Source organism: Camelus bactrianus, chromosome 2 (genome assembly GCF_048773025.1).
Source record: "Camelus bactrianus isolate YW-2024 breed Bactrian camel chromosome 2, ASM4877302v1, whole genome shotgun sequence".
In the NCBI taxonomy this organism is placed as follows: Eukaryota; Metazoa; Chordata; class Mammalia; order Artiodactyla; family Camelidae; genus Camelus; species Camelus bactrianus.
The window spans coordinates 97,778,210-97,804,238 of record NC_133540.1 but is presented as its reverse complement, the minus strand read 5'-3'; the positions used below and the strand labels follow the sequence as shown (position 1 = coordinate 97,804,238).

General features: G+C 44.5%; 1 protein-coding gene across 3 annotated transcripts in view; it reads left to right on the top strand.

The window, feature by feature from the left end:
• CRACD (capping protein inhibiting regulator of actin dynamics) overlaps positions 1-26,029 on the top strand; it is a 234,425-nt gene that overhangs the window by 187,603 nt on the left and 20,793 nt on the right. Inside the window, exons 3-4 of one of the 3 annotated variants that reach the window (XM_074347363.1) lie at positions 1,336-1,507; positions 19,553-19,688. In XM_074347363.1, the coding sequence (XP_074203464.1) occupies positions 19,647-19,688 (42 nt within the window). In that variant the 5' untranslated portion in view covers positions 1,336-1,507; positions 19,553-19,646. Of the gene's footprint in view, positions 1-1,335; positions 1,508-19,552; positions 19,689-21,692; positions 21,715-26,029 lie in introns of those variants that run through there. The other 2 variants (XM_045524974.2, XM_074347374.1) reach the window with 2 other exon arrangements.

The following is a 26,029-nucleotide window of genomic DNA, read 5'->3' as shown; positions in this document are numbered from 1 at the left end:
ACTCTTAGTGAGGCCAGAACTGCAGGTCACCAGAGGAAATGAGATGACTGCCTTGAACATCATTAACCTGGATCTTTATACCCAGATCTCTCCGTAGACTTTGGCCAGCAGAGATCTGGGGACTCTGATACTCAGTTGGGGGCTCGTACCTGTGTGTTTTTTGCAGGTACTTTTCCATACACCAATGTGCTTCCATCTTTCCTTTTCCCTCAGAGCTCCTGGCTCCCGCTTCAAAGATATGTTTCCCATGACAGACAAGTAATTTCATCTCTCTGGGCATCAGGTTCCTCATCTGTGAAATAGGGATGTTAGTAGTATGTATCTCCCAGGGTTGTTTTGAGGATAACTGAGTTAATATCTGTAGAGTTCTTTGAGCAGTCATGCATAGTAAGGGTTTAAAAAAAAAAGAGGGGGGAGGGTATAGCTCAAGTGGTAAAGCACATGCTTGGCATGCATGAGGTCCTGGGTTCAATCCCCAGTATCTCCTTTAAAAAATAAATAAATACATAAACTTAATTACCTCCCCTCCACCAAAAAAAAAAAAAAAAAAAAAAAGATTGACCACTGGATAAATGACTCTAAGCTTCTTAAAGAAAAGGAAAGATCTGAGAAGATGCTCCTTCTAATAGAGGGTGATTTGTACTTTCTTTTCTCGGGGAAACATGGAGTCATTTGGAAGAATTTGTATCTTAAGGAGCAGAACTGAAAAGCATTACCTAAAATATCTGTAGGAAGTGCTGGCAGTGAGCCTGGGTCCCGACTGGATCAAGTAATATGTGGAAAGATGTTCATAGCAAGTCCTTTGGGGCTCTTCGTGGGAGATCTTAAAAGGGTACAGGAGGAATTAACTAGAAATATATGGGGATGGAGGGAATTGCGGGCAAAACTTACACCAAGTGTTGGCAGTTATCTTCTGTAATCTAACAAAGTGTGAAAGAGAGTGATTCTCAGGGGAGATTTATATTGTATATAATATAAATCTTTTAAACACCTGTCTGACGTCGCTGTTTTTCTCATCCTCTTCCGTGGAGAGGGGCCCTGGCCATCTGCTTTGTCAAGGCAAGCAGGCACCACCTTTGTGCAGGGGGTGCCGAGCCGGCCACCATGAGGCTGGTTGAGAGCGGGAGGGCAGAGGCCGGGTGTCCTGGGCCGGCCTCGCCCGATGCTGCCGCGCGGACCCGCTGCCCGTGGGCGCTGGCGCGGGCCCCGGTGGCTCCTCGCTCCCACGGCCGCCCTTTGCCCCCAGCTTGCAGCGCAGCTCGGCTGTAATTCGCTCTTCGGCTCACAGGTGCAGCCCTGTCAAACTGCGGCGTGTGTTTATCTTGTGATCCACAGACAAGAAGAAGGGAGGCAAATTCCAGCCTTTTAAGAAGTTGTTTGGCAGAAGGAAAAAGAAAGGCACGTCGGTGTCCCGGGAGGGGTCTGCGGGACAGAAGAGTCGCTCTCCCCCGAGTGTCAGCAATGGGACCTTGTCTTCCGACGAGGAGATCCTGGAGGACAGTCTGAGGTAAGAACTCTTTGCACTTTGTTTTCAGATCTTTGGCGGAGTTCCGGGGTGGGAGCGGGGTCCCGAAGGAGGCAGGGGGCAGCAGCCCGGATGGGTTCCACCTCCGGGAGGGTGGACTGGGGGACGTGGTGCGTCCTGTGCGGAGGCGCCACCTCGGGGAGTTGACACACGAGGCTGGCCTCACTTGCTGGGAGAGCACAGGGACCTGCGCCTTCATTTTGCTGCCCTCACTGGTGGAGGAAGGCAGCACCTCACTGCCTCGGCTCAGCAAGCTTCCTTGGACTGAAGGAGATAATGTCCTTTCTCCGGTTGCCCGGCAGGGAGAAAGGGTGCTTCATACACTAGGTTTTACTCCTGCAGACTGTTCAGGCACCAGGTGTCACCCTTCATACCCCTGGCCATCTCTAGCAGCTTCTGGAACCTGCTTGCCATGCAGCTTTCAGTTTCTGCTCCTTGTTCCCCAACTTCCCTCTCTTCCTCTCCCCTCTCCTACCTCCTCCTCCTCTCCCCTCTCCTCCCGCCTCCTCTCTCTCTCCCCCTCTCCTCTCTCTCCTTTTTCTCTCTCTCTCCCTCTTAGAGCACAGGCACTAAGTCTGGCTGTGACAGTGTCGAGAACTCAAGCAGGGTCAGGAGGTACTTTCTCACCTGAGTGCTGGGAATTGAAGTCAGAGTCAGAGACTGTTAAGCGCTGCTACTGACAGCTCAGAAGTGGGCTCCTCTGAGAAGCCCTTTTCCACCACCTGGTCTGATTTGCTGGCCCTTGATTGCTTTTCCCCAGCATCGCGAGCCTGGTTCCTGCAAAGAACTTAGCGCTTTCTGTGGAAATGATTGATTGGCTTGTCTGTCTCTCTCACTCAGCTGCCAGGCCCACAAAGTCAGGGACCAGGTTTTATTCAGCCTCATTGTAGGTGCTCAAAAAGTGTTTCCTGTGACTGCCTGGCACGGCATTAAGTTGCCCTAGTACATGTTGAAGCCATAGATGATGTAATTTGTGACCCTACTGTGTTTCAAGGACAAAGATAAAAACACCCTCGGTGGGCTGTCTGTGTCAACTACACTTGAGCTCAGATTACAGAATCCTCAGGCAAGCTGGGCACATTAAGCTTTACAATATCCACAACAGCATTTGTTAGTCCTAAGTAATGCTGATTCCTTTCCTCCAAAGGCCTGTGTTTATTTAACATTGTCTTTAGTAAGAAAACTATTGAATTTAACCGAAGGAAACTATTTCACTGAAAGGAGAACACAGCTAGCACCAAACTAACCCAATTGTTGGAATGTCAGTATGGATGTAGAGTTGAGGATTGTCCAGCATGAATCGGGTTTGATTTTACTTCAGTTTCTTCCCTTGCAAAATAAGGATGTGAACCTTTTTTTGCCTCACAGCATCAGAATGAGGTATACATACTAAAATGTGACCAAGTAGCAGTTTAATGCAAAATGAGATCAAGCCTGGATAGTTCTCCTTTGGAAGGACTGTCCTTTAAAGACACAACCCATCCTTTTTACAGCAGGTTATGGTTTTGTCAAGTCTCTGATTGGACTCCTAGAGGAGCCTGGACCCTGGTTCTCTTCCCATTGAAGTTATATTCCATTTACCTCTTGGGGTTTTCCTTAAGGTTTTAAATTTTATAAAGCCTTGGGGAAATCTGCATTGGATCAAACAGCTGCATTTCTATTAAATATAGGTAATGCTACCTGTTCTTAATATTGACTTACTGTTAAACCTATATTTATGAGACATGCTATATTTTAATTATTCAACATTTATTTGTATAAATAGGAGGCCGGAAGGGTAAACTTTGGATGATGAGTTTTAAAATGGCTCTTTATGTGTTTTTAAAATGAAAAAAGATAGGCAAATAGAAGTCAATTAAAATATATATTCCCTTTTTTTTCTCAGAAATTTTCAATTGCAAAATAGTTCCACCCATGAAGTAAGTATTACATGCATTGCTTACGGTGTAGCTGAACTTCTGATTATTCACCCTATTTACAGATGGAGAAAATGAAAAATGTTGTTTCCAACAATTCTTACTGTCAGCTCACTGCTCAGTTAACAGACATGTTACATTACGTTGTGTAAGGATTCAAAAAATGTCTGATTTATTTGCTATCTCCAAAATGGGCAGCTCTCACTTAAACACCAAACTCGCGATTTCATGGACATGATTTTGGGTGGAGGTTCCCAGGAGGCAGATTTCAGCCCATTGTGAGAGAGAATTTCCTCATTACCAGAGTTGCCTAGACATGGGGAAGCTGGGTGTGTGCCAAAGGGATTGGGACTGATGAAGGGGCATTTCTGCACTGGGTGGGCGTTTAAAGAAGCTGAACTTTAACAGGCTGTCAGACTCTAAGAATCTGTAATTCTAGAAATGTCTCCGTGGTCAAAAATAGCTCATTATCGATCTGTTCCTTCTGCCTGAATTTCTCTCATTTCCTTTGGGTTTTCAAGCATTCTGTTCTTTCTCTAGGTTAGAAGCCTTTATTTCTCCTAGGCTGCTGCTTTTAAGTTATACATGCCTGTGGGAAAAGCAAAATAGTAAAACATGATCAATTTTAACAACTTAATATGACTTCCTTTATTAACTAAATACAGCTAATATTATGTTTCCCAAAGTGTTATATTTAAAAAGGGGGAGAGGGTCATTTTGACAAATAGGTTTGGGAAATTCTGGACCAAAATGAATTAAATAGGTTCCTTTACATAGGACTTTTCAGAGCTTTTACTATGCCAGTGTGCTCTGGGAATCTCCAAGAAGAGAGATGTACTTGGAAGCTTTTCCAAGATTCCTTTAACCACAAATCTTTTTTTTTTCCACAGAGAATACCCATTGGTGCACATTAAAGCTGCCACTTACTAAACTTAACACAGTGTGTTTTGAATAGGTGAACTCTTGTAATATTTACCATGACTCTCTGAGGTTGACATTATTACTCCCATTTCAAAGATGAGAAAACCAGGGCTAGAGAATGACTTGCTGGTGAGTTGCTGAGCCGCCAAGCAGTGATGAGTGCATTCATAAGCATCCACTGTTCTGCCTCTCTATTCTGCTGCGGCCTTACTAGGGAGCTGATCACATGGTCCTGAGCTGTCCTGCTGGTCCTCAGGTCTCTTCCTGCCTTCAGCTGCCTGACAGAGGCACTGCTGGGACACGACTTGCCCTACTTCCAGTTTCTGCCTGACACCCAGCATTTACTGCATCATGCTCAGCTACGGCACGCTATAGTAAGTGCCAGCTGTAAGCATGGTGAGAACTGAAGGGGCTCCATGGAGCGGGGGCTCACTCTGGGACTGGAGCAGACAGGAAGGGGCTCCAGAATGAGGAGGCCTGCAGCTGTCTCCCAGCAATGGTCAGGACTTGGACTGGCTGAGAGGCACGGATGTTCCAGATCAGGATGGCATGAGTAGAGACTTCCACACAAGAATGACTATGGCAAATAGTAGAAGAGAAGGAAGCTTTCCAACTCACTCTGTGAGGCCAGTGATATCCTAATACCAAAACCAGGCAGTGACATCACACAAAACAGAAAACTACGGACCAATATCTTTTATGAATAAAGACATAAAAATCCCAAACAAAAGACTAGCAAACTAAATCTAGCAACATAGAAAAAGGACCATGGCCAAATGGGATTTATCTCAGGAGTACAGGGTTTTCCATTTAACATGGAAAAATTAATCAGTATAACATACTCTGTTAATAAAAGAAAGGACAAAAACCACATGATCATCCCAATACAAGCAGAAAAAGTATTTGAAGAAATCAAACACCTTTAGTAGTAAAAACACTCAAAGCTAGAGATAGAAAGGATTTTCTCCAACTTGATAAAAGACCATCTATGAAAATCTGCAGTTTACATCGTACTTAATGGTGAAAGAATGATCCCAGTGCCCTTGGGATCAGGAAAAAGACAAGAATGTCTGTTGAACACAGTACTGTACCGTAAGTTATAGTTAGGACAGTTAGGCAAGGAAAAGAAAGAAAAGGCACCAATTTTGGAAAGGAGGAAAAAGAGCTATCTATTTGCAGATGCCATGATCTTACATGGAGAAAATCCCAAGGAATCCACAAAATAAACTATTTGGCTAATAAATAAGATTGGGTAAGACTGCAGAATTCAAGATTGGGGCTTTTGTATTTCAGTGTGTTTGCTGCTCCTGAGAAGAGTCCAGGCTTCCCACAGCCCTCCTTTTAGTCCCACCTGCCCTCCAGCCAGCCGGGGGGCTCGTCTTCCCTGTGTTGGATGGACCCTAGGACTGGGGTGCCCAATATGTAGCTTGAACCCCTCACTCCCCAGGGAGGATCTCTTCCCTTGTAATCTCCATTTTCCTCTGAGTACCCTCCCTGTGGCACAGGTCTTCACACCCATTAGGAAGGCTATAATAGAAAAAAACAGACAATACTAAGTGTTGGTGAGGATGTGGAGAATTTGGAGCCCTCATATGTTGCTGATAATGTGAAATGGTGCAGCCACCTTTGAAAACAGTTTGCCAGTTCCTCAAAATGTTAAACATAGAGTTACCATATGACCCAGCAACTCCACTCCTAAGTATATACCCAAGAGAAATGAAAACATACATTCACACAAAAATTTGTGCACAAATGCTCACAGCAGCATTGTTCATAATATCCAAAAAGTTGGAACCATCCAAGTGTCTATCAAAAGATGAATAGATAAATACAGTGTGGTGTATATCCATACAATGGAATATTTGGGGGGAATTTTAAAAATGTAGTACTGATATGCATGGTATGACATGGATAAACTTTAAAAACATTACATTTTTTTAAATATATTTTTCTTGAAGTATAGTCAGTTTACACTGTTGTGTCAATGTCTGATGTATAGCACCATAGTTCAGTCATAGGAACATTCATATATTCGTTACCATATTCTCCTTCACTATCGGTTACTACAGGATATTGAATATAGTTCCCTGTGCTATACAGTATAAACGTACTTATCTAAAAACATTATGTTAAGTGAGGGAAGCCAGTTAAAACGTATCACCATTATATGATTCCATTTATATCCAGTGTTCCAAATAGGCAAATCCACAGAGATGGAAGGATTAGTGATTGCCAGGTGCACAGAAGGGTAGTGGGTGACGGCTAATGGATACAGGATTTCTTTGGGAATTAAAAAAATCTTCTAAACTTAGGTGGTAGAGATTGTTGCCCAGTTTTGTGAATATACAAAAAAAATCATTGAAATATACTCTTTAAAAGGAAGAATTTTATGGTATGTGAATTACATCTCAATAAAGATGTTTAAAAAAAAGGATGAATGTAGCACTGATGAGGTCATACCTAGCTGAGGTGGTAAGTTCATGTTGGCAGGGGAGAGAAGGGGCTTATTTGCCTCCTCTGAAACCCTAAAACAGGTGGTAGAAATTTGGGACAGAACAGAAAGGGATAATTTTGAAGTAGGGCATAATTGCAGAGTATAGCAGGCTAGCTTGGACAGATAAGCTTCTCCCGTTTGCTAAAGGGTTTTGTACCCTGCATTGGGGTACATGGTCATCTTGACAGGAGAGAGGACAGATGTGGGGACAGATTCAGGGCATGTTTGGGACTAGCTACCTAAAATGTTTGCCTCTCGTTGACCCCATGACCCCTGCCTCCCTTGTCCAAAAACTAATGGAAATTCTGCTCCTCTTATATGATACCCTTATTCATTAGTATCTCTCCTTGACCCCTCTCCCACGAACATATTAAAGGTTTAAGGTAATTTTTAGTCCTGATCCAGTACCTTCACTTTACAAGTGCTATTCGTGTTAGAGATAAGACCAGAATTCAAGCCAGCTGATTTTGCACATGATCATCCTTTTGTCTGGAACAGCCCCACCCCCTACCTCCACCTCCTTCACCGAGTTCATTCCTCTACATCCTTCAGTTTTCTGCACAAACTCACCTTCCTCAGGGGAACAAACTTTGTCCCCTAAGCCTAGGTCAGGACTCTCTGCCATTGTTCTCACAACTTCCTTTACTTTTCCATATGAGTACGCCTGCATGGCTTGTCTTTCATTGTATTTCCAGCCTCTAGCACAGTGCCTGGCACATAGCAGGCATTATAATGATTGATTCAATGAATGACTACATGAATCCTGCCCTTCTTATCATACTGACTCTTCCTACTGTACCAGTCAACGTTTGTCTAATTCATCCTTCAGTTTCCCCCCTGTGGTAAAGAGTATCTCTCCCTCTGACCTGCTGGAAAAGGAAAATCACATGGTTGCTGTAGTGAGACAGCATGTCACCGATGAAACGACAGTGAAGCTCGGCTCCCTCATTACCGAGTGTGCCTTAGGTCCCCTGGCCTTGCTGCTTTTCAGAGGATGAAATCAGAAAAGACTTATATTACTTGATCATTTATACTGCAACCATAGAAACCTAGGATGTGCTGAAATTGAAAAGGGAGTAGAGAAGAGGTACTAAAAGCATTAAATGCATGAAAATTAGAACTAAGCAGGAGATAAACAACAAGATCCTACTTTACAGCACAGGAAACTATACTCCATACTTTGTAATAGCTTATAATGAAAAAGAATATGAAAAGGAGTGTATAAGGAAAAGGAATCACTCTGCTGTACAGTGGAAATTAACACAACATTGTAAATTGGCTATACTTCAAAAAAAAAAAAAAAAGAAACTAAGCAAGAGAATTAATTGAGCTGGGCTGAGTAAATCTGGGGGAAGAAGGCTGATGAATCAGTTAGGGTCATTATTGGAGACAGAAGATGTGGGAGAGGAACAGATCAGAGGCCAGGAGTCCTCTTGTGAATCCAGGTGCTTTCACTCAAGAGCTGTGTGACCTTAACCAAGCCAGCCTCTTTATCTGTCCATGGATATGGTATCTTCCAGGATTATTACGAGGACAAAAAAATGCGCATAACATTACACTATCTGCTACAAAAAAGCACTTTACAAACCCAGGGTAATATTATTACTGAGATGAAGAGGAGAGAGATGACTGAGATAACTAGTTTTCTATTTCCAGAGCATAGACCAAAACTAAATTGATTCCAAATTCCCCTTGAATTTTTTATGACGTATCCTGTTTCTGTCGTAATTATTAGGTAATTTGGTACTCTGTAGCCCATTGAGGACCATATATTTTCATAGACAACCAGAGTGTGGGATGAACCTCCAAGATGCTACACAAAATATAGTCTGACTTCAGTCTCTTCCAGCAACTCTAGTTTGTTTGATGAGGATAGTTAATTGCTCTTTAGCATTTCATTTGAATGAGACTCACGGATCTGTTTAGGAGGAAAACTGCTGATCAATTACAATTGCCCCTGTTGTCATGGAAACGAGCTGCAATTGGACTATAATTATATTTCCTTATTCGTGAAGTGAATCCCTAATCATTGCCATGGTAATTACCCAATATCTATGGTCCCAAATTACATGGTGCTTGTCCAGAAAAGACAAAGGAGAAGGAGTAGGAGGGCTGGCCTGAGACGTGTGTTAACTGTGCAGCTGCAGAGAACCTTCTCCTTTTTGGGGGGGGGGGGGGGACTTCCCCTTTGTAGGCTCCTACTCCAAGGTCAGATGATGTCAGTGGGTCTTAGATGTGCCCAGAGTTTATAGTAGTGGCTAGAAGGCTGTATCAGGTAGGGTGATTTCGGCTGTAACAGAAAACCAACTAGTCTAATCTTCAACAGTAATGAAATATATTATCTGATTCCTGATAGTCTGGAAGACTTTCCAAGTTCCAAAGTCCATTAATGAAGCAACCCAGCAGCAGCATCAAGATCCAGTCTGATTCCTTTTTCTCTCTGGCATTTTCAGGGAGTAAGCTCTTGTCCTCAGGCTTCTTTTCTCATAGCCCCAAGATGGCTGCCACAGTTCCAGGTGTCACATGCAGATGACAAAGGCCAGGGACAGAAGGGGGATGATCCTTGTCTTCTGTCATGTTTTATGAATGGAGAGAATTCCCATTCCCAGAAACATCTCCCCCAGCAAACTCTTCCTCCCTTTTCATTGTTCCTTTCACACAAGACCCCACTGCAAACAGTAGTTCCAGACAACAGAACTGAAAATGAAGATGGCTCTATTTGACTCCTCCCTACTCTCCTTAGCACTGAGTGCACAGTGGGAGAGGGGTGGAATAGCAAGACTACAGGGCTAACTTAGTTTGCTTTGCTTTCCTGCTCACCTTCTCTCTCTGCTGTCACCTCCTAGTGCCTAAGCACCAGGCCATAGGCCCATCGTGCACCCTCTATCCAATCTTCTGCAGAAAACCATGGGCACAGGGCACTGGACCTGGGCTTGGACATCCTAGTAGCATGGGGCATGGCACCCTTCGCTCTCAGGCAGCAGCACGTGCCACCAAGAAAGAAAGGCAGCCTCTTGGAGGAGAAGTAGAATCAACACCAGAGAGTCTTCAAATGAGCTGTCCATCCAGATGGGCTCAGTGGGAAAGGAGAATTAAAAGGAAATCCAAAAGCATAGTGCAGTGGCTGTTTTGGTAATTTAGGGGCTAGCATCTAGTTCCTTTTCTCAGGAGCACCCACATTTCCTTCCAGGGAATCAACTTTACCTCCCTCTGTGCACTTCTGACAGGACCTAGTGTCTGCTTCCTATCACAGACGCCAAAAGGACCAGGTCTTGTTCTTTTAATTGAAGTATAGTCAGTTACAATGTGTCGATTTCTGGTTTACAGCATAATGTTTCAGTCATGCGTATACATACAGATGTTCATTTTCGTATTCTTTTTCATTATAGATTATTACAGAATACTGAATATAGTTCCCTGTGCTATACAGAAGAAATTTGGTTTCCTGTCTATTTTATATATAGTAGTTAATATTTGTGAACCTCCAACTCCTGGTTTGTCCCGTCCCACTCCCTTTCCCCGGGTAACCATAAGTTTGTGTACTGTGCTAAAGGGCCAGATCTTCTACTTGGCCTCCCACTGCAGCCTGGCATGAGCTGGGCCCATCAGTCTTTGTCTCCTAGGGCTTTGACTTGGCAGGTGGGTCCAGGAGGTAAGGACGCATGACAGGAGCAGCCTGTAACTGGCCTTTTCCCACAGTGTGACAGCTGCTGCGGTTCCTGATGCCTAGAGCAGCAGAGCTCTCTACGCCTGTCTTTCTGCGAGCCTTGACACTAGCTTTTGTTGTTCTTCGAACCCTTGTTGTCGAACCCAAGTTCGTGTGCCCAATGCACAGTGAGGCCAAACAAACCCAAATGTCTTGAATTTGGAGCAGGGAAAGGTTTATTGCAGGGCAGGGCCAAGCAAAGAGAACGGTGTGGCTCATGCTCTGAAGACCCAAACTCCCCGATGGATTTCAGGGAAGCATTTTTAAAGGCAAGGTGAGGGAGGAGAGTTGCAGGGTGTGTGATCAGCTCATGCACAATTCTCTGATTGGTTGATGGTGAGGTAACAGAGCGGTGTCACAGGGGTTAACAATATCTATCTTCAGGCTCCAGTAGGTCTGGGGGCTGCATGCTCATGGCCATCAAGTAATTAACGTCTTCCATTTGGTGGGGGTTTAGCATCTGTAAAACAACTCAGGAAATGTGCACTAGATACTGTTATCTGGGTACTTCAGGGAGGAACTAAAGATTCTGTGACTGTTTAGATTCTTGCCAGTCCTCCTGGCCCAACTATTTTTGTCACTACGTATTCACACCCTTTCAACAATTCTTGAGCCAGGCTTTTGTGACTCAGGGGAGGCCTGGGAGACTCCAGCTTTTCTGGAGGCAGGCAGAGGACATGGGGGGAAGGGTCTGTGCCAGGAAGGCCGCGGATGGTCCTGCTTGGTTACACCTTCACTCTTCTCCCAGGAGATTTTCTTTCGGTTGAGTGAGACAAAGTTAGTGCCTGTTGCTTGCAGCTAAGAACTATAATTGACATGGAGTGAAACCTGGAAAACTTGATGAGAGAGAAGGTATGAAATCGCAGGTGGGAAACAAAACCTGGTGCAGTTCCCTGTTTTGAGTTGAAAAGGAGGCCTAGACGTGACTTTAAAGGTGCTGAACATCCTGACTTGCTCACCCTTTGGCTTCTCAGAACTTTCCACCATGGCCTCCTATGTAGGCCTGCCCTCCCTGAGAAATACCCACCATCTGAAAATACTCCCCTCCTCCCATCAGTATGTTTGCATCTGCAGTGTGCTTTCCTCTCCCTCAGTAACTTCTTTATGGGAAACTCATCTGATAAACGAACTACCCTACAGCATTAATCCTTTACTCATCCACTGAGAAAATTCACTCACAAACTTTATTTTGTAAAGCCCTGTGGGAGAAACAAAGATCCTAGATGTGACCCCTGCCCTCATGCAGTTCCCAGTACTGTGGTGGAGGCAAGGTGAGACCATTATCATTACCGGAATCATGTCTGTGTAGCACTTCATATTATGCAAAGGACTTCTACGTTCCCTCTCATTTAAGGCATGATTATAATAACCATAACATAAACATGTAAGTAACGAGATACATGCATAGGGCTTTCAAACGGGAAAAAAGACCCACTTCTTCCAAGGAAGCAGGAAAGGCTGTGTGGGGGTGAGAAGATGTGAGCTGGACCTTGAAGGATGAATAGGAGCTGAACTGAGAAATTGGCCTTGGGCAGTCAGTCCATGGAGAGGAAGAGCCTGTGCAGCGAAGAGCCCAGAGAGGAGATGTGGGGAACTGAGTGGTTGGGTTGACCTTGCAGGGTGTTTGAAGTAGGGTAGCATTTGATGATAATGGCTAACACTTATGTAAGCACTTACATCATTTTAAGTTTTTTGCATACGGTAACTCATCTAATCCTATCAGAAGCTCCGTGAGGTAGGTCCTGTTCTCATCCTCATCTACAGATAAGGAAACTGAGGCACATGGAGGTTTAGTGACGCCCGAGGCCACACAGCTGGTAAGTAGTGGAAGCAGGTTTCAGAGGCAGGCGCACTGGCTTGAGTCGGAGCGCTAAATCCCTCCACTACATGACTCCATTTCATGGAGCCAGGGTGGTTTAGGGTCCTTAAATGCCAACGTGAAGAGCCTCAAATGCCAAGCCATCACTGTAGCTTCATCTGGGAGGATTTTGGCAAAAAGGAACCACTGGAGGTTTCTGAGCTGGCAGATTAACTGCTTGAAGATTATGGTAGGGTTTGCGGGGAAGTGGAGTTGAAGAGGACTCTGGTTGGAGACGATTTGCAGATGTCAATGATAATACCGAAATAAGCAGAGGATCCGCCGAGGGCAGTTGAAGGGCCAATGAGTGTCTTACTGTCACTGTCCCCTGGCTGCAGTTCTGTCTTGATCCGGTCTTTCTCTTCACCTCCCTGGGGCCTCACCTTCTTTGTCCGAAAGGATTCTAGTTGTGGCCTCCGTGATCAGAGTCAGCAGTGACTGCTGGCTGTGTGAGGACTGCCATCTGTCGGAGCTGACGCTGCCCTGGGTTAGTGCCTAGCTCTTTTACTGCTGGCTTCCTTCCCAGACCCGCTTGAGGTGTGGTGAGCAGCTCTCTGGGCCTCCAGGCGCCGTCGTGGAGGAGTGTGTCAGGAAGAACCGAGTGCAGGCTTAAAATGGGTCCAGGAGCTCAGGATTCCAGGTCCAGGATTTGCACAGATTTGATTTCTGTGTTAATTTTGAAGGATATCTGCATGTGAAAGGACGGTTGCTGTTACTCATTAAAGACTTTTGCCCTCTTCCTTTCCTCTAACCTGGAGCTGACCTCACTTACAAAATATTATAGCACATAGCGTGAGGGATGAGAGGAGCAAAGAAATACGAAAGATTGTGGTTTTGTGGGAAACACCTGATGAGTTTGATGTTGTCCGTGTTGAGTTTGCAGAGACAGTGGGAATAGCCAGGCAGCAGGGTCCATTGTGTAGCCGGAGACCCGTGGGTAGAAGAGAGGGTCATAGTGGAATTAGATAGACAGCTATTAAAAGTGATTGTTACAGCCCAGAAGGTAGTAGACTCAGGCTCTCCTACCCTCTCTGCCTTTAGAAGGATAACCGGAGGAGTCAGTGAAGAGTTGAGAGGACGAAAAGCTGGTTTCCATGGGCTGACTCAATGCCTCTGATTAGATGTTTGGAATCCGAACCTCTCTGCCAGTAACTATATTACCAGTGACAACAACAACAGCAAAGCCAGGACAGAAATATGGAAATGAGACTTACGACATGTCAGCTGTGCCTCTGTCTGTCCATAAGACCCCAGTCATTTCTGCTCTTTGGACGTCCAAGTCCAAACGGACCATTTTTCTGACATCTATAAGTCATGGCTCTGTGGGTCTTCTCTAAGCTCAGAGCCCAGTGTTCTCCTAAATTTCCCAAATGGGCCTCTCTTCATTCCTTCCAGAGTTTGCTTTTTCCTACATGTGCTTTGTTTTTAACTTCAGATCTTGTTTAAATTAAAATGACTGCAAGTGACTGTATTGACGATCCTTCAGTTAAAAATCTGGGGGATTTTAGAGGTCTTCTATTCATCTCACAGCCAAGCATCACAAGAGAAAGTTCCCCCACAGCTAGTCCTGTGTCTTCCGTGAGCAGATATTCCAGGGGGAGCGTTGGATCATTGAGGCTCAGTGGCCCCTCCCCTCTTGGCTCATTCCTAATGAACAGAAGGCGGACAGGGATTGGCCTGTTTCACAGCCAGTTGTAAAAGGTCTTTAAATGTCAAGAATAAAAAAGTCCAGATGAACTCTGCTAAGGTGCAGTTTGTGGTAAATTGGCCCTTCACCTCCCAATCCTGTAATTCGTAGTTCCCAGCTGGTTAAGGACAATGGTCCCACCAAGCTCCTTGTTCCTTAGAACATAGTTTCAAGCTGAGATCTCCACAGGTGGGCTATTCAGTTTCCATTCCAGCCCTGACTTAAAATCTGGAACATTGGGTGCAGGTCAAGGGATCAAAAAGGCTCAGGGCGGCTGCCAAGAGGAGGAGAAGGCAGCCGAGCTGTAGGCAATCTCAGAGCAATGCTGGGCAATGTTCTTACCCCCTCTTTGTCTCAGCTTCCTCTTCAGAGAAAAGGAAATCATCTATATGGCAGAGTTGTTTGGAGCCGAAGTTGGTAACCATGATCACCAAAGATTTAAAGTTACGCAAATTGCCAAGCATGTAATGTTAACTTGCATTACAGAAACAATTATTTCAAAGAGTGTTCATTCATGAAACTAATAAACAATGACCATTCTCCTCCAGTGTTTCTTCTCAGAGCTTTAAAGTGGGACGAAGCCCAATATAAGAAGAAAAAGGTACAAATATTTTTCATCACTTTGAAAAGTAATCCTCTTAAGAGCAACGGCCATATCAATAAGTAGTTTCTGACATGGGTAGAAACTTAATAAATATCAAAAAGTTATTTAGTTACTTTCACTTCTGGCTGTGATGAAGCAAACCACGGCTCCCACCAAGAACAACTAGAAATACATATAGAATGGTAAAACAAAGACATTTGTCTGAAGGTGTCAGGTTGCTGCTAAGGCACCAGACTGAAGCAGTGAAACCTTGGAGAAAAGGGAAGCCCCATGGAGTTGAGCCCAGCTTCCTGCATATTGCTTCTCTCCTGTGGGCATTAGTTTTCTCCTGGGTGCAGGTCAAGGGATCAAAAAGGTGCAGGGTGGCTGCCAAGAGGAGGAGAAGGCAGCAGAGCTGTAGGCAATCTCAGGGGGCTGGGAACACAAAGATTAGAGTCCGAGACAGCCAGGACTTGAGGGACTAAGTTCCCCAGGAGAAGAAAAGCTCAGAAGAATGAACCTAAATCTGGGCAGCAGTTTTCCTTTTAAGGCACCTGTTGATAAAGCTGCACAAGGATAGCGGCTGAAAAATCAAGGCAGAGTTTTTGGCAGCCTGTGGTGATGGAGAGACAGAAATTGGAGAATGAGACCCACCAAGGAGAAGGGGCTTAGGAAGTAACCTGGTTCTTAGTTGAGACTCCAGGAGGCCTGTCCCCTAGAAGTGGGACAAAGCAGAGGTAGTCTGAACCTTACAAAGATTGCTGACCAGCCATGATTAGCTTGGTCCCTCATGGGATTGAGGTGAACTGCTCCTTTGCTGCCTGTGAGAGAAGCCAGCAGATCCTCTCTAGAAGGAGAAAACCTACCCTCTACAATTTTTCAGGCATTATGTGTAGAATTCAATTAAAAAAAAAAAATTACCAGGCAGTTAAGAAACAGACTATGGAGAAAACATGATAATAGACCCTATGAGGACTAAGATACTGCAGTTTCAGATAGAGCCTTTTAAAATTGTGATTCATATATTCAACAAAATAGTTGACAAGATGGAGAATTTCACTAGAGAACTGGAATCTATTAAAAAAATCAGATGGAGTGGGAGAGGGTGTAGCTCAATGGTAGAGCACATGCTTAGCATGCACAAGGTCCTGGGTTCAATCCCCAGTGCCTCCATTTAAAAAATGAATAAATAAATGAACCTAATTACACCCCCCCAAAAAAAAAGTAGAAATGAAAAGAATCTAATGGAAATTCTAAATCTGAAAAATGCTACTGATAGTAGGAACTCAGTAGGTAATTTTTAACAGCAAACTGGACACCACTAAAGATTAATGAGCTGAAAGAGGTAGGTCAGTAGGAAAATCTAGACTGAATCATATTGGGTGAAAAGAATGACAGATACAGAAAAGAGCATGAAAGACATGTAGCTCATGTGGAAAAGTTCAAACACTGGAGACTCGGGGGGAGTAGAGGAAAAATAGGGCAGAAGCAGTATTTGAAGAAAGAATGGCTGAGAATTTTTCCAAATTGATGAAAGATACCAAGCCACAAGTTTAAGGGACATTATGTACCACAAGCTAGATGAATTCACATCTAGCCACAATAGAGTAAAACTCAGAAAACCAAAGAAAAATCTTAAAATCAGCTATAAATAAGACACTGTGTGTCTTTTCAAAGAAGCAGTAATATAGTGCATTGGCAAAAACTCTATAGCTCATGTCATAACTTAAGGTAAAATCTTGAATGCTTTTCTGCTCAATTAGGAAACATGACAAAGTCTATCATCACCACTTGTATGTAAGTTTGTGTGAAGATCCTAGATAATGCAGTATGGCAGAAACAGAGAGAGGGAGGGAGGGAGGGAAAAGTAACATTGAAAATGAAAAAATTAAACTGTCTTTTGCCATAGACAACCTGATTGTATACACAGAAAATCCAAAAGACACAACAATCATATTATGATTAATTAATAAATTTAGCCTAGTTATAAGATCAATAATAAAAAACCAAGTGACATTTTAATATTCTACCAATAAACAATTAAAAAATAAAAATTTTAACTTATACCATTTATAGTAGATTCAGAAACATCAAATATGTGTAAGATTTCTACACAGAAAACTACAGAACAATATTGAGAGAAAGTAAAGAGGATCTAAGTAAACGAAGGGATATCCAATGTTCATGGATTAAAAAATTGACTTGTAAAGATGTCAGTTATCCCAAAATTTATATATGGATCTAATGCCATCACAGAAGTAGTCCTAGGAGTGTGTTAGAGAATGTGTGTGTGTAAGTTTATGTAGAAATGCAGAGACAAGAATAGCCATCTGGGAAAAAAAAAAAAAGCTGGGGAATATAAACTGCTATATATCAAGACTCATTAAAAATCGATGGTAACGAAGACAGTGCGGGATTATTGCTGTGAAAACAGACAGACCCATGGAACACAGGCCAGAAACGGATTCACACGTACACAGTCACTTAATTTATGGCAGGTGACTCACCGTCTTCAAGCCTTAGTTTCCTCATCTATAAATAGGTTTAATGAGAGTGCCTACCACATAAGGTTTAAATATTATCTATCAAAAGGATTCTGGTGTGTATTAAAGAAGCTAGCACATATGCAGGGGACATAGCAAGTGCTCAGTAAAATTTAGCCAGTTTTAGTACTTCCACTGTGACTACCACTATTATTACAATTATTACTACCACTATTCCTACTCTTCATTTTCTCTATTTTTCAATATGACCATCTAGAAGTGGGGACATCAAATCCTGGCTGGCAACAAGGAACATCTGGGGCAACGCAGTGAGCAGGAGAGTGTCCGTTCTTAGCCTTCCTGGAAAAAGAATGAGAACAGGAGTTAAACTTCATGATTCAGTCAAAAGATTGACTTAGAAACTATAAGAGAGCTTGGCCTAGTGCTGGTGTATCGTGTACATGCAACTGTGAGACATTAGTCAATGCTTGTTAAGCATCTGACATGGACTTGTGCATGTGTGTGTCTGTAAGAACAGCTGAGAGCCTGTGTGTGTATATAAACCATTTATAAAAACGCTTTCTAGAAAATGACACCAGTTACCTCTTCTTTCATCTGAATCATAGCCTAGGGATCTGAGAAAAAAGTTTAGACGGGGTATTAAAAGGTCTGATTCCATTACTTTGAATGAAAAGTTTATCTCATAGCATCTTTAGGTGAACTTGGAAGTTCATTTTGTAGCATAGGTCACAAAGTCTCTGAGGACAGGGAGATCGTGACATGTCTCATTTCCTTTCACATTCACATTCATATCCTAAAACAAAGCCTCATACTTCATCAAGTGGGTTGCTGCTGCACAGTGAAGGCTTACCCATCATTCCAGCTATTTAGCATCTCCAACGCTCCCATATTGCAGCCCACGGGGCACTAGCATCCTGTCTTCCTCTCCCACTGATCCGCCCAAACTCCATCTCACTCATGGGAAGGAATACTGGAGCCCTTCCACCACTCTGAAACACGGCAGCTGCCTGGCATGAGACTGTATTCAGTAGATCTGAATTCAGTTTCTCCCACGGCCACTTGTACGTGGGTGACTTTAAATAAGGTTATTTACACCCTGAGTTTTATTCGCAGCAAGTTTTGGTGATGAGATAATGAAAGTAAAACTTTCCGCATGGTGTTGTCACCAAAGTAAGAGCAGGTGGTGGTGATGATGGTGATGATGACGATGATGATGATGATGATGATGATGATGATGATGATTACCAAAGATCACACAGCCAGGAGGCTCACATCCAAGCATTTGCTTCTAAACCTCATGTGCTTTGTTACCATGCTGCTTGTTATTTGGCAAATTTGATGATATGATTTGGTACTGAGTCTCCCCAGGTAGGTCTGGACCTGGTTGGGACCCTGCCCGCTGTCTTTCTGTAGTTCAGTTCAGAAGTACCAGCCAGAGACCCCTTTCCCCCAGTGCTGGCTCTTCCTTCCTGCCGTTGGTCACTGATAAAACCTCCAGGTGGGACCGCTTTCTGGGGAGGAGAGAGAGTGAGGTGGGGTACTATCACCCCAGGAGAACTGCCTGTGTGCCTGGCTTCGAGGAGTGTGCCTGCCTTGCCTTACGGAGGGTGTGTGAATCTGCCTGCCCCTGTGTTTTCCTTCCCAGAGATAACTTAATTTCCAAGATCAAGTAAGGAACGGCTGGCTTCTGCAGTTCACCCAACCTGTATTCCCAGTCAGGTAGAAGTCCAGACTTCCTTGAAGTCCAGCCCTTCAACTGAAAAATGTTTATTGCTGGATACATACCACCAAAAGCTGCTCAGTGCATGAAGCCCATCGGAATCTTCCTAACACACATTTCTCCCCCTTTCTCTGAATTTCTAAAGAGTCTCGACAGAGAGACTATTCCCATAGTCCTGGTCAGCAATTCGAGTCCTTGTCAAGTCCTTATTTGAGATGCATGTATCTTTCTTCCAATTTGATTGCAATCTGAAAGAAGCTCTTACCTCTTACTTCTAGATCTGCATGTTACTTAAAAAGTACTGGCTGGAAGACTTACGAGAGTAAAGCTGATAGTGACAGCCCATCAGGAGAAAGTCCCCTGCAGTTAAAATTCCTGTAGCAATCTTTGAGTTCTCCCAGTGAGTGGCTCTGAAACATTGTTGTGTTGGAGACATGCTCCCTTATTCCTGTGGGACCCTTCTGTCTACCCAGCTCCTTGGCTGACCCCTATCAGAAAAGGACCCCATTGCTGGAAGTGCTTTCTGAATGAGACAGTGCATGTGGGTGGAGTCCCCTAAATCAGGAGGAGCAAGAAACTGAATTGCCAGAAGGAATCTTATCATCCTAATAAAATGAAGCACATGATTTGCATTCCAGGTCCTTCAACTATTCTTTGGGAACCCGGGCGTTTTCCCATGACAGTATTTTTATCCCTGATGGGGGAGCAGAAAGTGAGCAGACAGTTCAAGCAATGTCACAGGACAACATCCTGGGCAAAGTCAAAACTCTTCAGGTAAGACAGCTTGCGATTGAAGGTCTGAGCCATAGGAAGGGGCCCAGCTACGGAGGGAAGTGGGAAAAGTTCCGAACTTGGCCTTGAGTAATGGACTGGGAGGTCCAGGGGCAGCTCCTGCTGAGAAAATTTGCTTTCTCAAACCTGACTCAGTTTTCTGGAAGCCTCTCTCTGTCCACCTGTGAGAAGTACACTGTCACCACTGTACCCACCTACGTAACACCCCGTCTCCTTTTCTCCCAAGTTGCTCCCTTGTTTTTAACTGGACTTCATGGGACAAGTACCCACGAGAAGCTGCAGGACTTGGGTGGGAGGAAAGAGCTCCTGACTAAGTGTTGGCCGTGATCCCTGAGCACAGGGTTGACTGTGAGCTGACGGTGCACAGCAGGTGTTCCCTTTCCAAGTCTCCATACTTGAACAGTGGATGGTGAGACACTTTATCATCCTGTTGTGTTTGTAAATCTGGCTCCCCTGGGCAACCCTGTCTCAGAGGGATGTCATGAAGCTCTCTCACCCGCCTCTTGTCCACACTGCAGAGCTGGGAGGTTTTCCTACATGAAATTGACTCAGGTGGTAACTCCTTAATAATGAAAATATAAGAAAATAATTCTTCACTAAATGCAATTGAAATAGTGGGGAATCCAGGAAAAAAGCAAGGGGAGCAAAGACACCTGGAATCTGACTCTTCCAGGTTTGCCTGAATGCTGAGTAGAATCCATTCACCCAACAGAAAGGCCTTCTCTGAGCTGGGGGTGTTTGGAGGCGACCCAAATTATGAATGGGAGGCACTCTGGTTTGCTGGTGTCCATCTGTCTCTGAGTCTCCAACAATGAATGAATAAATGAATGAATGAGCAAAACAAAAAGGATAAAGGGAACAGCTGGTTTGAGCTGCTGACACAATGAAGCACTGAACTCAAAGGAAATTTTCTATTTTCTTGTAATGTTCTTGTTTCTACTGACTATTTGCTGAGTGTTTTGTGATCTGTGTTTGGTTACACATTCCACACACACTCAGCTGAATCTAGCATATGGCCAGCTGGGGAATAGCCAACACCCTGGAACCATACCCGGACTTGCCTCGATCTTTACATCCACTGCACCGCAGCCCCGGGCCAGAGTCCTGCCCTCAGAACTAACCTAGGCACTGCCTTCAAATTTCAGCGTTTCCTAACTAGGGCACTGAGGGCCCATTCTTGGTTCTTGCTGGTTGCATTGCCCCATTTTATAGCTTCAGAAGAAAAAGTAAGCTGTCACCTCTCATTAGTTGGAGAAGAGAGATGGGTGGTGATGGCCAAAGAAAACCTTCACCTCCCCCACTCTTGTTTTTCCCTCTTGAAGTCTTTTGAGTCCTGGGATATTATTCCTAAGAAGTTCTGAACCCTCAAATCATCCCCTTTCTAAGGGGGATGACTTACAGATTTCCATCTCCTAAACAGCTGTATTTTACAAGGGCCTTTCAAGGAGGTCTTTAAAAATTAGATAATGGCCTATTGTCTTAAAACGGTATCTGCTTTGTAACGTCACACCACATGGCCACTGCCACCCCAAGAAATGGATCTGGAGTTGTAAAAAATGGATAATTCTGCAGTAATGAAAATAGAGAAGCTCAGTTAAAATATGTAAATGCCTGTTGTTCGTATTAATGATATAAGGCATAAGTTTAAAGGATCTGATTTCGTAATGAATAAAATGGAAAGCAGCCGACCTCCCTGAAGTGACAATTCTGTTAACACAGGAGGAGAAATATGGGTGAAGCTATCTGAGTGCTAATCGGAGTGCTCTCCTTTGGACAATAACTGCTTGGGTCTGCCTAATTTTGCTTCTGCTGCGTGGATTCACAGCTTCCTTATAGCTCTAGAGTTACATGTTTTTAAACAGTAAAATAAGAGACTTTGCTCTTTGAGGAGGGAAATGGGGACCATTTTTGTAGCAAATGTGATTTTTTTGGAGTGACATAAGATGTAACTGTATCACCCCCAAAAGACTGTGCTTTATTTTTCAGTCGACTAAGCAGTATGTTCCTGGTAAGTCGTAGCAATTGTAGTTAATTTTATTCCCTTGCATGGATGCTTTGCATTTTTCCATGGAAACGTTATGCTGGTATTGATGCTCAGTAAGCAGCAGAGACTCCAGCATGGAATGAGGGTGTCTAGTTACGTCAGAGGCATGTATGTTTTTCACGTCTGAAATTGTCTTTGTGTATGTGTATGTTTATTAAAAAAGAGAGAGAGAGACAGAAGTCATGGATAACACCTATTTGACAGTAAATGTCCTAGCAAGCTGATAAGCCACCACTATTAAGAGATTCTTTTGAAATGCGATTTCTACTGGAATGCCATTAAAAAAAAAAAAAACTTTTCCTCTGGCTTAAACTTACTAGCCCTTGGAAAGAACTGCGCCTGTAATGACTGCATTTGGAAAGGTTGCCCCCTAGTGTCCACATGTAGTCGTCTCAGCTAGGACTGTTCTGTGTGGTACCGGTGGTGGTTAGTATCTGTCTCCTGAGTACAGAATGACTGAATACAGCATAAATCAGCCTACACTTTTCTGAATAAAGTGAATCTACCACCTGCCAAAATTTCTGTGGCAAGCAACTGAACCTTTAAAAGAAAAAGTACCTTTTTTCCCCCTGAGTGTAAAAATAATACATGTGCATAGTGAGAACAAATTTGAATATATGGGACAGTTATAGGGACAAAAGCCACAATGGTGTCCTTTTTGAGGACCCTATACATAACAGTTAGTTGTTCTATGGCCAGTGGGGGAAATATAAAGCCCACGCCAGACCTCCGCCACCATCTGGCTGTGTGGCCTCAGGGGAAGCCATTTAACTTCTCACCCTCATTTTCCCCATCCGAAAAACAAGTGGATGCATGTGATGGATGATCTGAAGGGCCCCTCCTGTTCTTAAAATCTGCCATCAATAGAAGATCACCATTCACCTGCTATAGCACGAGGTGGCTTTGTAAGCGCTGCATTTCGTTGCATTTGGACCACAATGACCTTGATGTTCCCTGCAGCTGCCCAGAGCATGGATCAGCTCTGGGTGCCTGTTTATTTCAGATCAAACGAGGCTGTGAAGTCTGTGTGTACCTACTGATGATAAAACTCAGAAACGTCACAGTCTAAGCCTGCAGGTGATTTTTAGAATTAGACCACCCCTTTGTGAGAAAGTGCTCAGTCTGTTAGTCCACGGACTGTTTACCTCAGGAGGGAGAACCTCCATCTTCAGCAGCTGCCGTCTCCTGCTGAGCTGGATTTCACTTTAAAATGCCAAAGAGTCTTTCCTTTGAGGATTCTGGCACCTCACGCAGCTGTCAAGGACACAAAGAATAAATACGTGCTCTTGGCCCCTTCTGCACAGAGCCGACGTCTTTAAATCTCTGTGCTTTCGCTTTTTCTTATTCTTTTAAATCCGTTTTAATTATGGGAGGATCCGTAGTTCGCTCAAGAGGACAGCAACTTTATTTTCCCTTGGCTTTGTTCTTACAGAAGTGGTCTGAAGGCTGGCTGTGAAAAATCTGGAGAAATCTAAACTGGCAGTGTGAGAGCTGCAGAATATGATGTGCTTGGAATTTCCACACCAGAGGGAAAAAGCCTCATAAATATGGATGTGCATTCTTGTAACATCATTCTCCAACATTCCATATTCCACCAAAATGGCCCAATTTGAATGAATAAAATACAGCTTTTTGCACGCATTCCACCCTAACAGTAACTCCATTCATAGCCACAAATAACATGGACTCAGTCTAGGCACAGTGCTTCCACTCTCTCCTCGAGTTCTAATCTCAGTGCGTATAAAGAATCCATGGGTGTCCAAAGAAATATCTATATGTGGAGGGAGTGGTAATAGTTTATTTCTCTGAAAACTTAAGGGCAAGCTCATCTTAACAGTCTGGTTTTCAGTGATTTCTGGTATCACAGTTCTTCTCATGACAGTGAGTAGTGGGCAGAATAAAAATCACCAAAAAGCCACATTTAGCTTTATATTCAATTCACCCAACACCTGCGATTACCAAATAGGATTTAGCAGTCACCTTTTAGCTGTCAGTAAACCACACAAAGTACCCGACAGCCCTGTCTCCTTTGAGTCAGCTGAAGGAAGCGTTCGGAGCAGGAACCACAAGGTGGGGAACTCGTGCAGGTGCAGAAGCCTTGGCCTTGAGAGCCTGAGCATCAGTCACCATGGCCTTGGACCTTCAGTCCTGCCTGGCCTGTTCCGCTGTCTCGTCCCTGACCACTGCAGGCTGTGTCAGGAAGACAGCCCCTCGTCTGCACAGAGAGGCAGCAGCCCTATCCCGAGATGGAGGCCATCATTTTAGTGACCTGGGTCCCCCCTCCTCCCGAGCTCCCTAGCCAGCAGCCTGGAGCTGTTTTCTTAAGAGGGATTTGCAATCAGTTGCCTTCTGGAGGTGCACATCGTCATCCTCAAAGGCAACAGCATTGTGTTTCTTTTGCAGGATGAGCAGATCCCTGACGTAAATCACCGCTCTGATATGCACACGTTCTCATTCCCTCTCGCCCTCTCCTCCTTCCTCCTTCCGACCCCCCTCCCTGCCCCCTCCAGCGGTTGCACCTGCCATCCGGGCTGCAGCTCCTCCCTGTGCCTCTTCGCTGCCCCCTGCACCCTCCCCTCAGTTTGCCTCTTTGACCCTCCGCTTCATTTGTTAACATCACTCTCCATTTCCCAGCTTAGTCCCGTGTGCCTTATTTCACCTGTTTTTATTGCATCTAGGTTTCCCCTCATTTTCTCTTTCATTTTCCATTTGTAGTCTTGATAGCCATCCCGTCTTAGGAGTTTATTTCAGTCTGGCCTGTGATTAGATTTTGCCTGTGTGTGTGTGTGTGTGTGTGTGTGTCCTGAGTGTCAGGTTGGACCAACATCAGTACTCTAAAACATGTGCTAATGAAGAAAAATATCAGCATGTTCATTCTTTTTTGTGGTGGTGGCAGAAATCCTAACTAAATGGCCTTAGGGTATTAAGCCAGGTTTTCCTTAGAAGCCCATTAAAGAATTACTCTTTCCATTATAAGTAGAAGAAATACCCTCATCTTAGTCATTCAAGAGCACGGGTAGATGTCAGACCCTGACAACAGGAGGTCTCAGTTTAAGGAAATTCGCAACAATTTTTACCTCTTAGCCAACACGCCTAGAGAAGAGATAACTGGTCAACCAAAGGCTGGGCTGGGAGTTGCAGAAGGAACTCCTGCTCGGACTGTCACTGGGATGCAGGGACTTGTCCCCCTTCTCCTGCCCAGGTCCCCGTCCCTCCCCCACAGGGCAGCAAGTGAGGCGGGCCAGGCTTTGTTACACCTTGTCCTCTTGTCTAACACCATCGGCTGTCCTAACCGTGCCTGCTTACTGATCTGCTTAGAGTAGATACTAACTGCTGCTTCCTGCTAAACTTGTTTTTAGAAGTTGCCCTTCCACAGCCTTCTCCTCCCCAAACCCTTTTAGGTTGCTCAAGCTGTCCTTCACTGGCTGAACTCGGGCCGTGGATGTGTGCTCCCTCCCTGTGGTGCCAGGGGGCCAGGCTCCAGCTGAGATACCAGCAGACCCAATACAAGTCCTTGTCTCTCTGTGCTCCTGACTTGGCATGCCGGGGTGCCGGGGGGCGCGGGGAGGGGAGCCTGGGGCTCGTCTCTTTCATGTCTCTGCAGCCTCACTGCCCACCATGCAAGGCCGAGGGGGAGCTGGGTGAAGGTGGGTGGATTCCATACCCTTGAGTTCAGGGGGAAAAGGGGCATTTCCCTCAAGGGGTTCCTCTGCTGGGGAACTTCAGTAAGGTAGTAAAAATGCTGCTACTCTTTCTCTCTGCCCCAGTAAGACGAAGGAAGTACGATGTGAAATTTATGAGAACCAGTGGAGTACAAGAAAAATAACACCGAATGCTGTTTTTAGAAGACGTAGATTCAAATCCCTTTGGGGGCCACTCATTCTTTCCATAAGCTTGGGCCAGTCACCTCTCTCCGCTGGACCTCTGACGTTTTTTGTGAAGTGAGGACACTGGACGATGTGATTGCTAAGGCGTTTTGCAGCTTTGTGGGATTAAATATTAGCCACATTAAAGAGAAATATCAGATCATGTATTCTTTTTTTTTTTCCTTTGAAACATAAAAAGACTATGAAACCCAAGTACCTCGATCTAGAACAGTAGTTTTCAGCCAGAGGCAGTTTCACCCTCAAGGGGATATTGGACAACGCCTGGAGGCATGTTTGGTTGTGTAGAGTGAGGAGAGGTTGCTACTGGCATCTGGTGTCCAGAGGCCAGGGGTGACGCGAAACACCCTATAGCGCACAGGACAGCTCCCCACAGCAAAGAATCATCTGGCCAG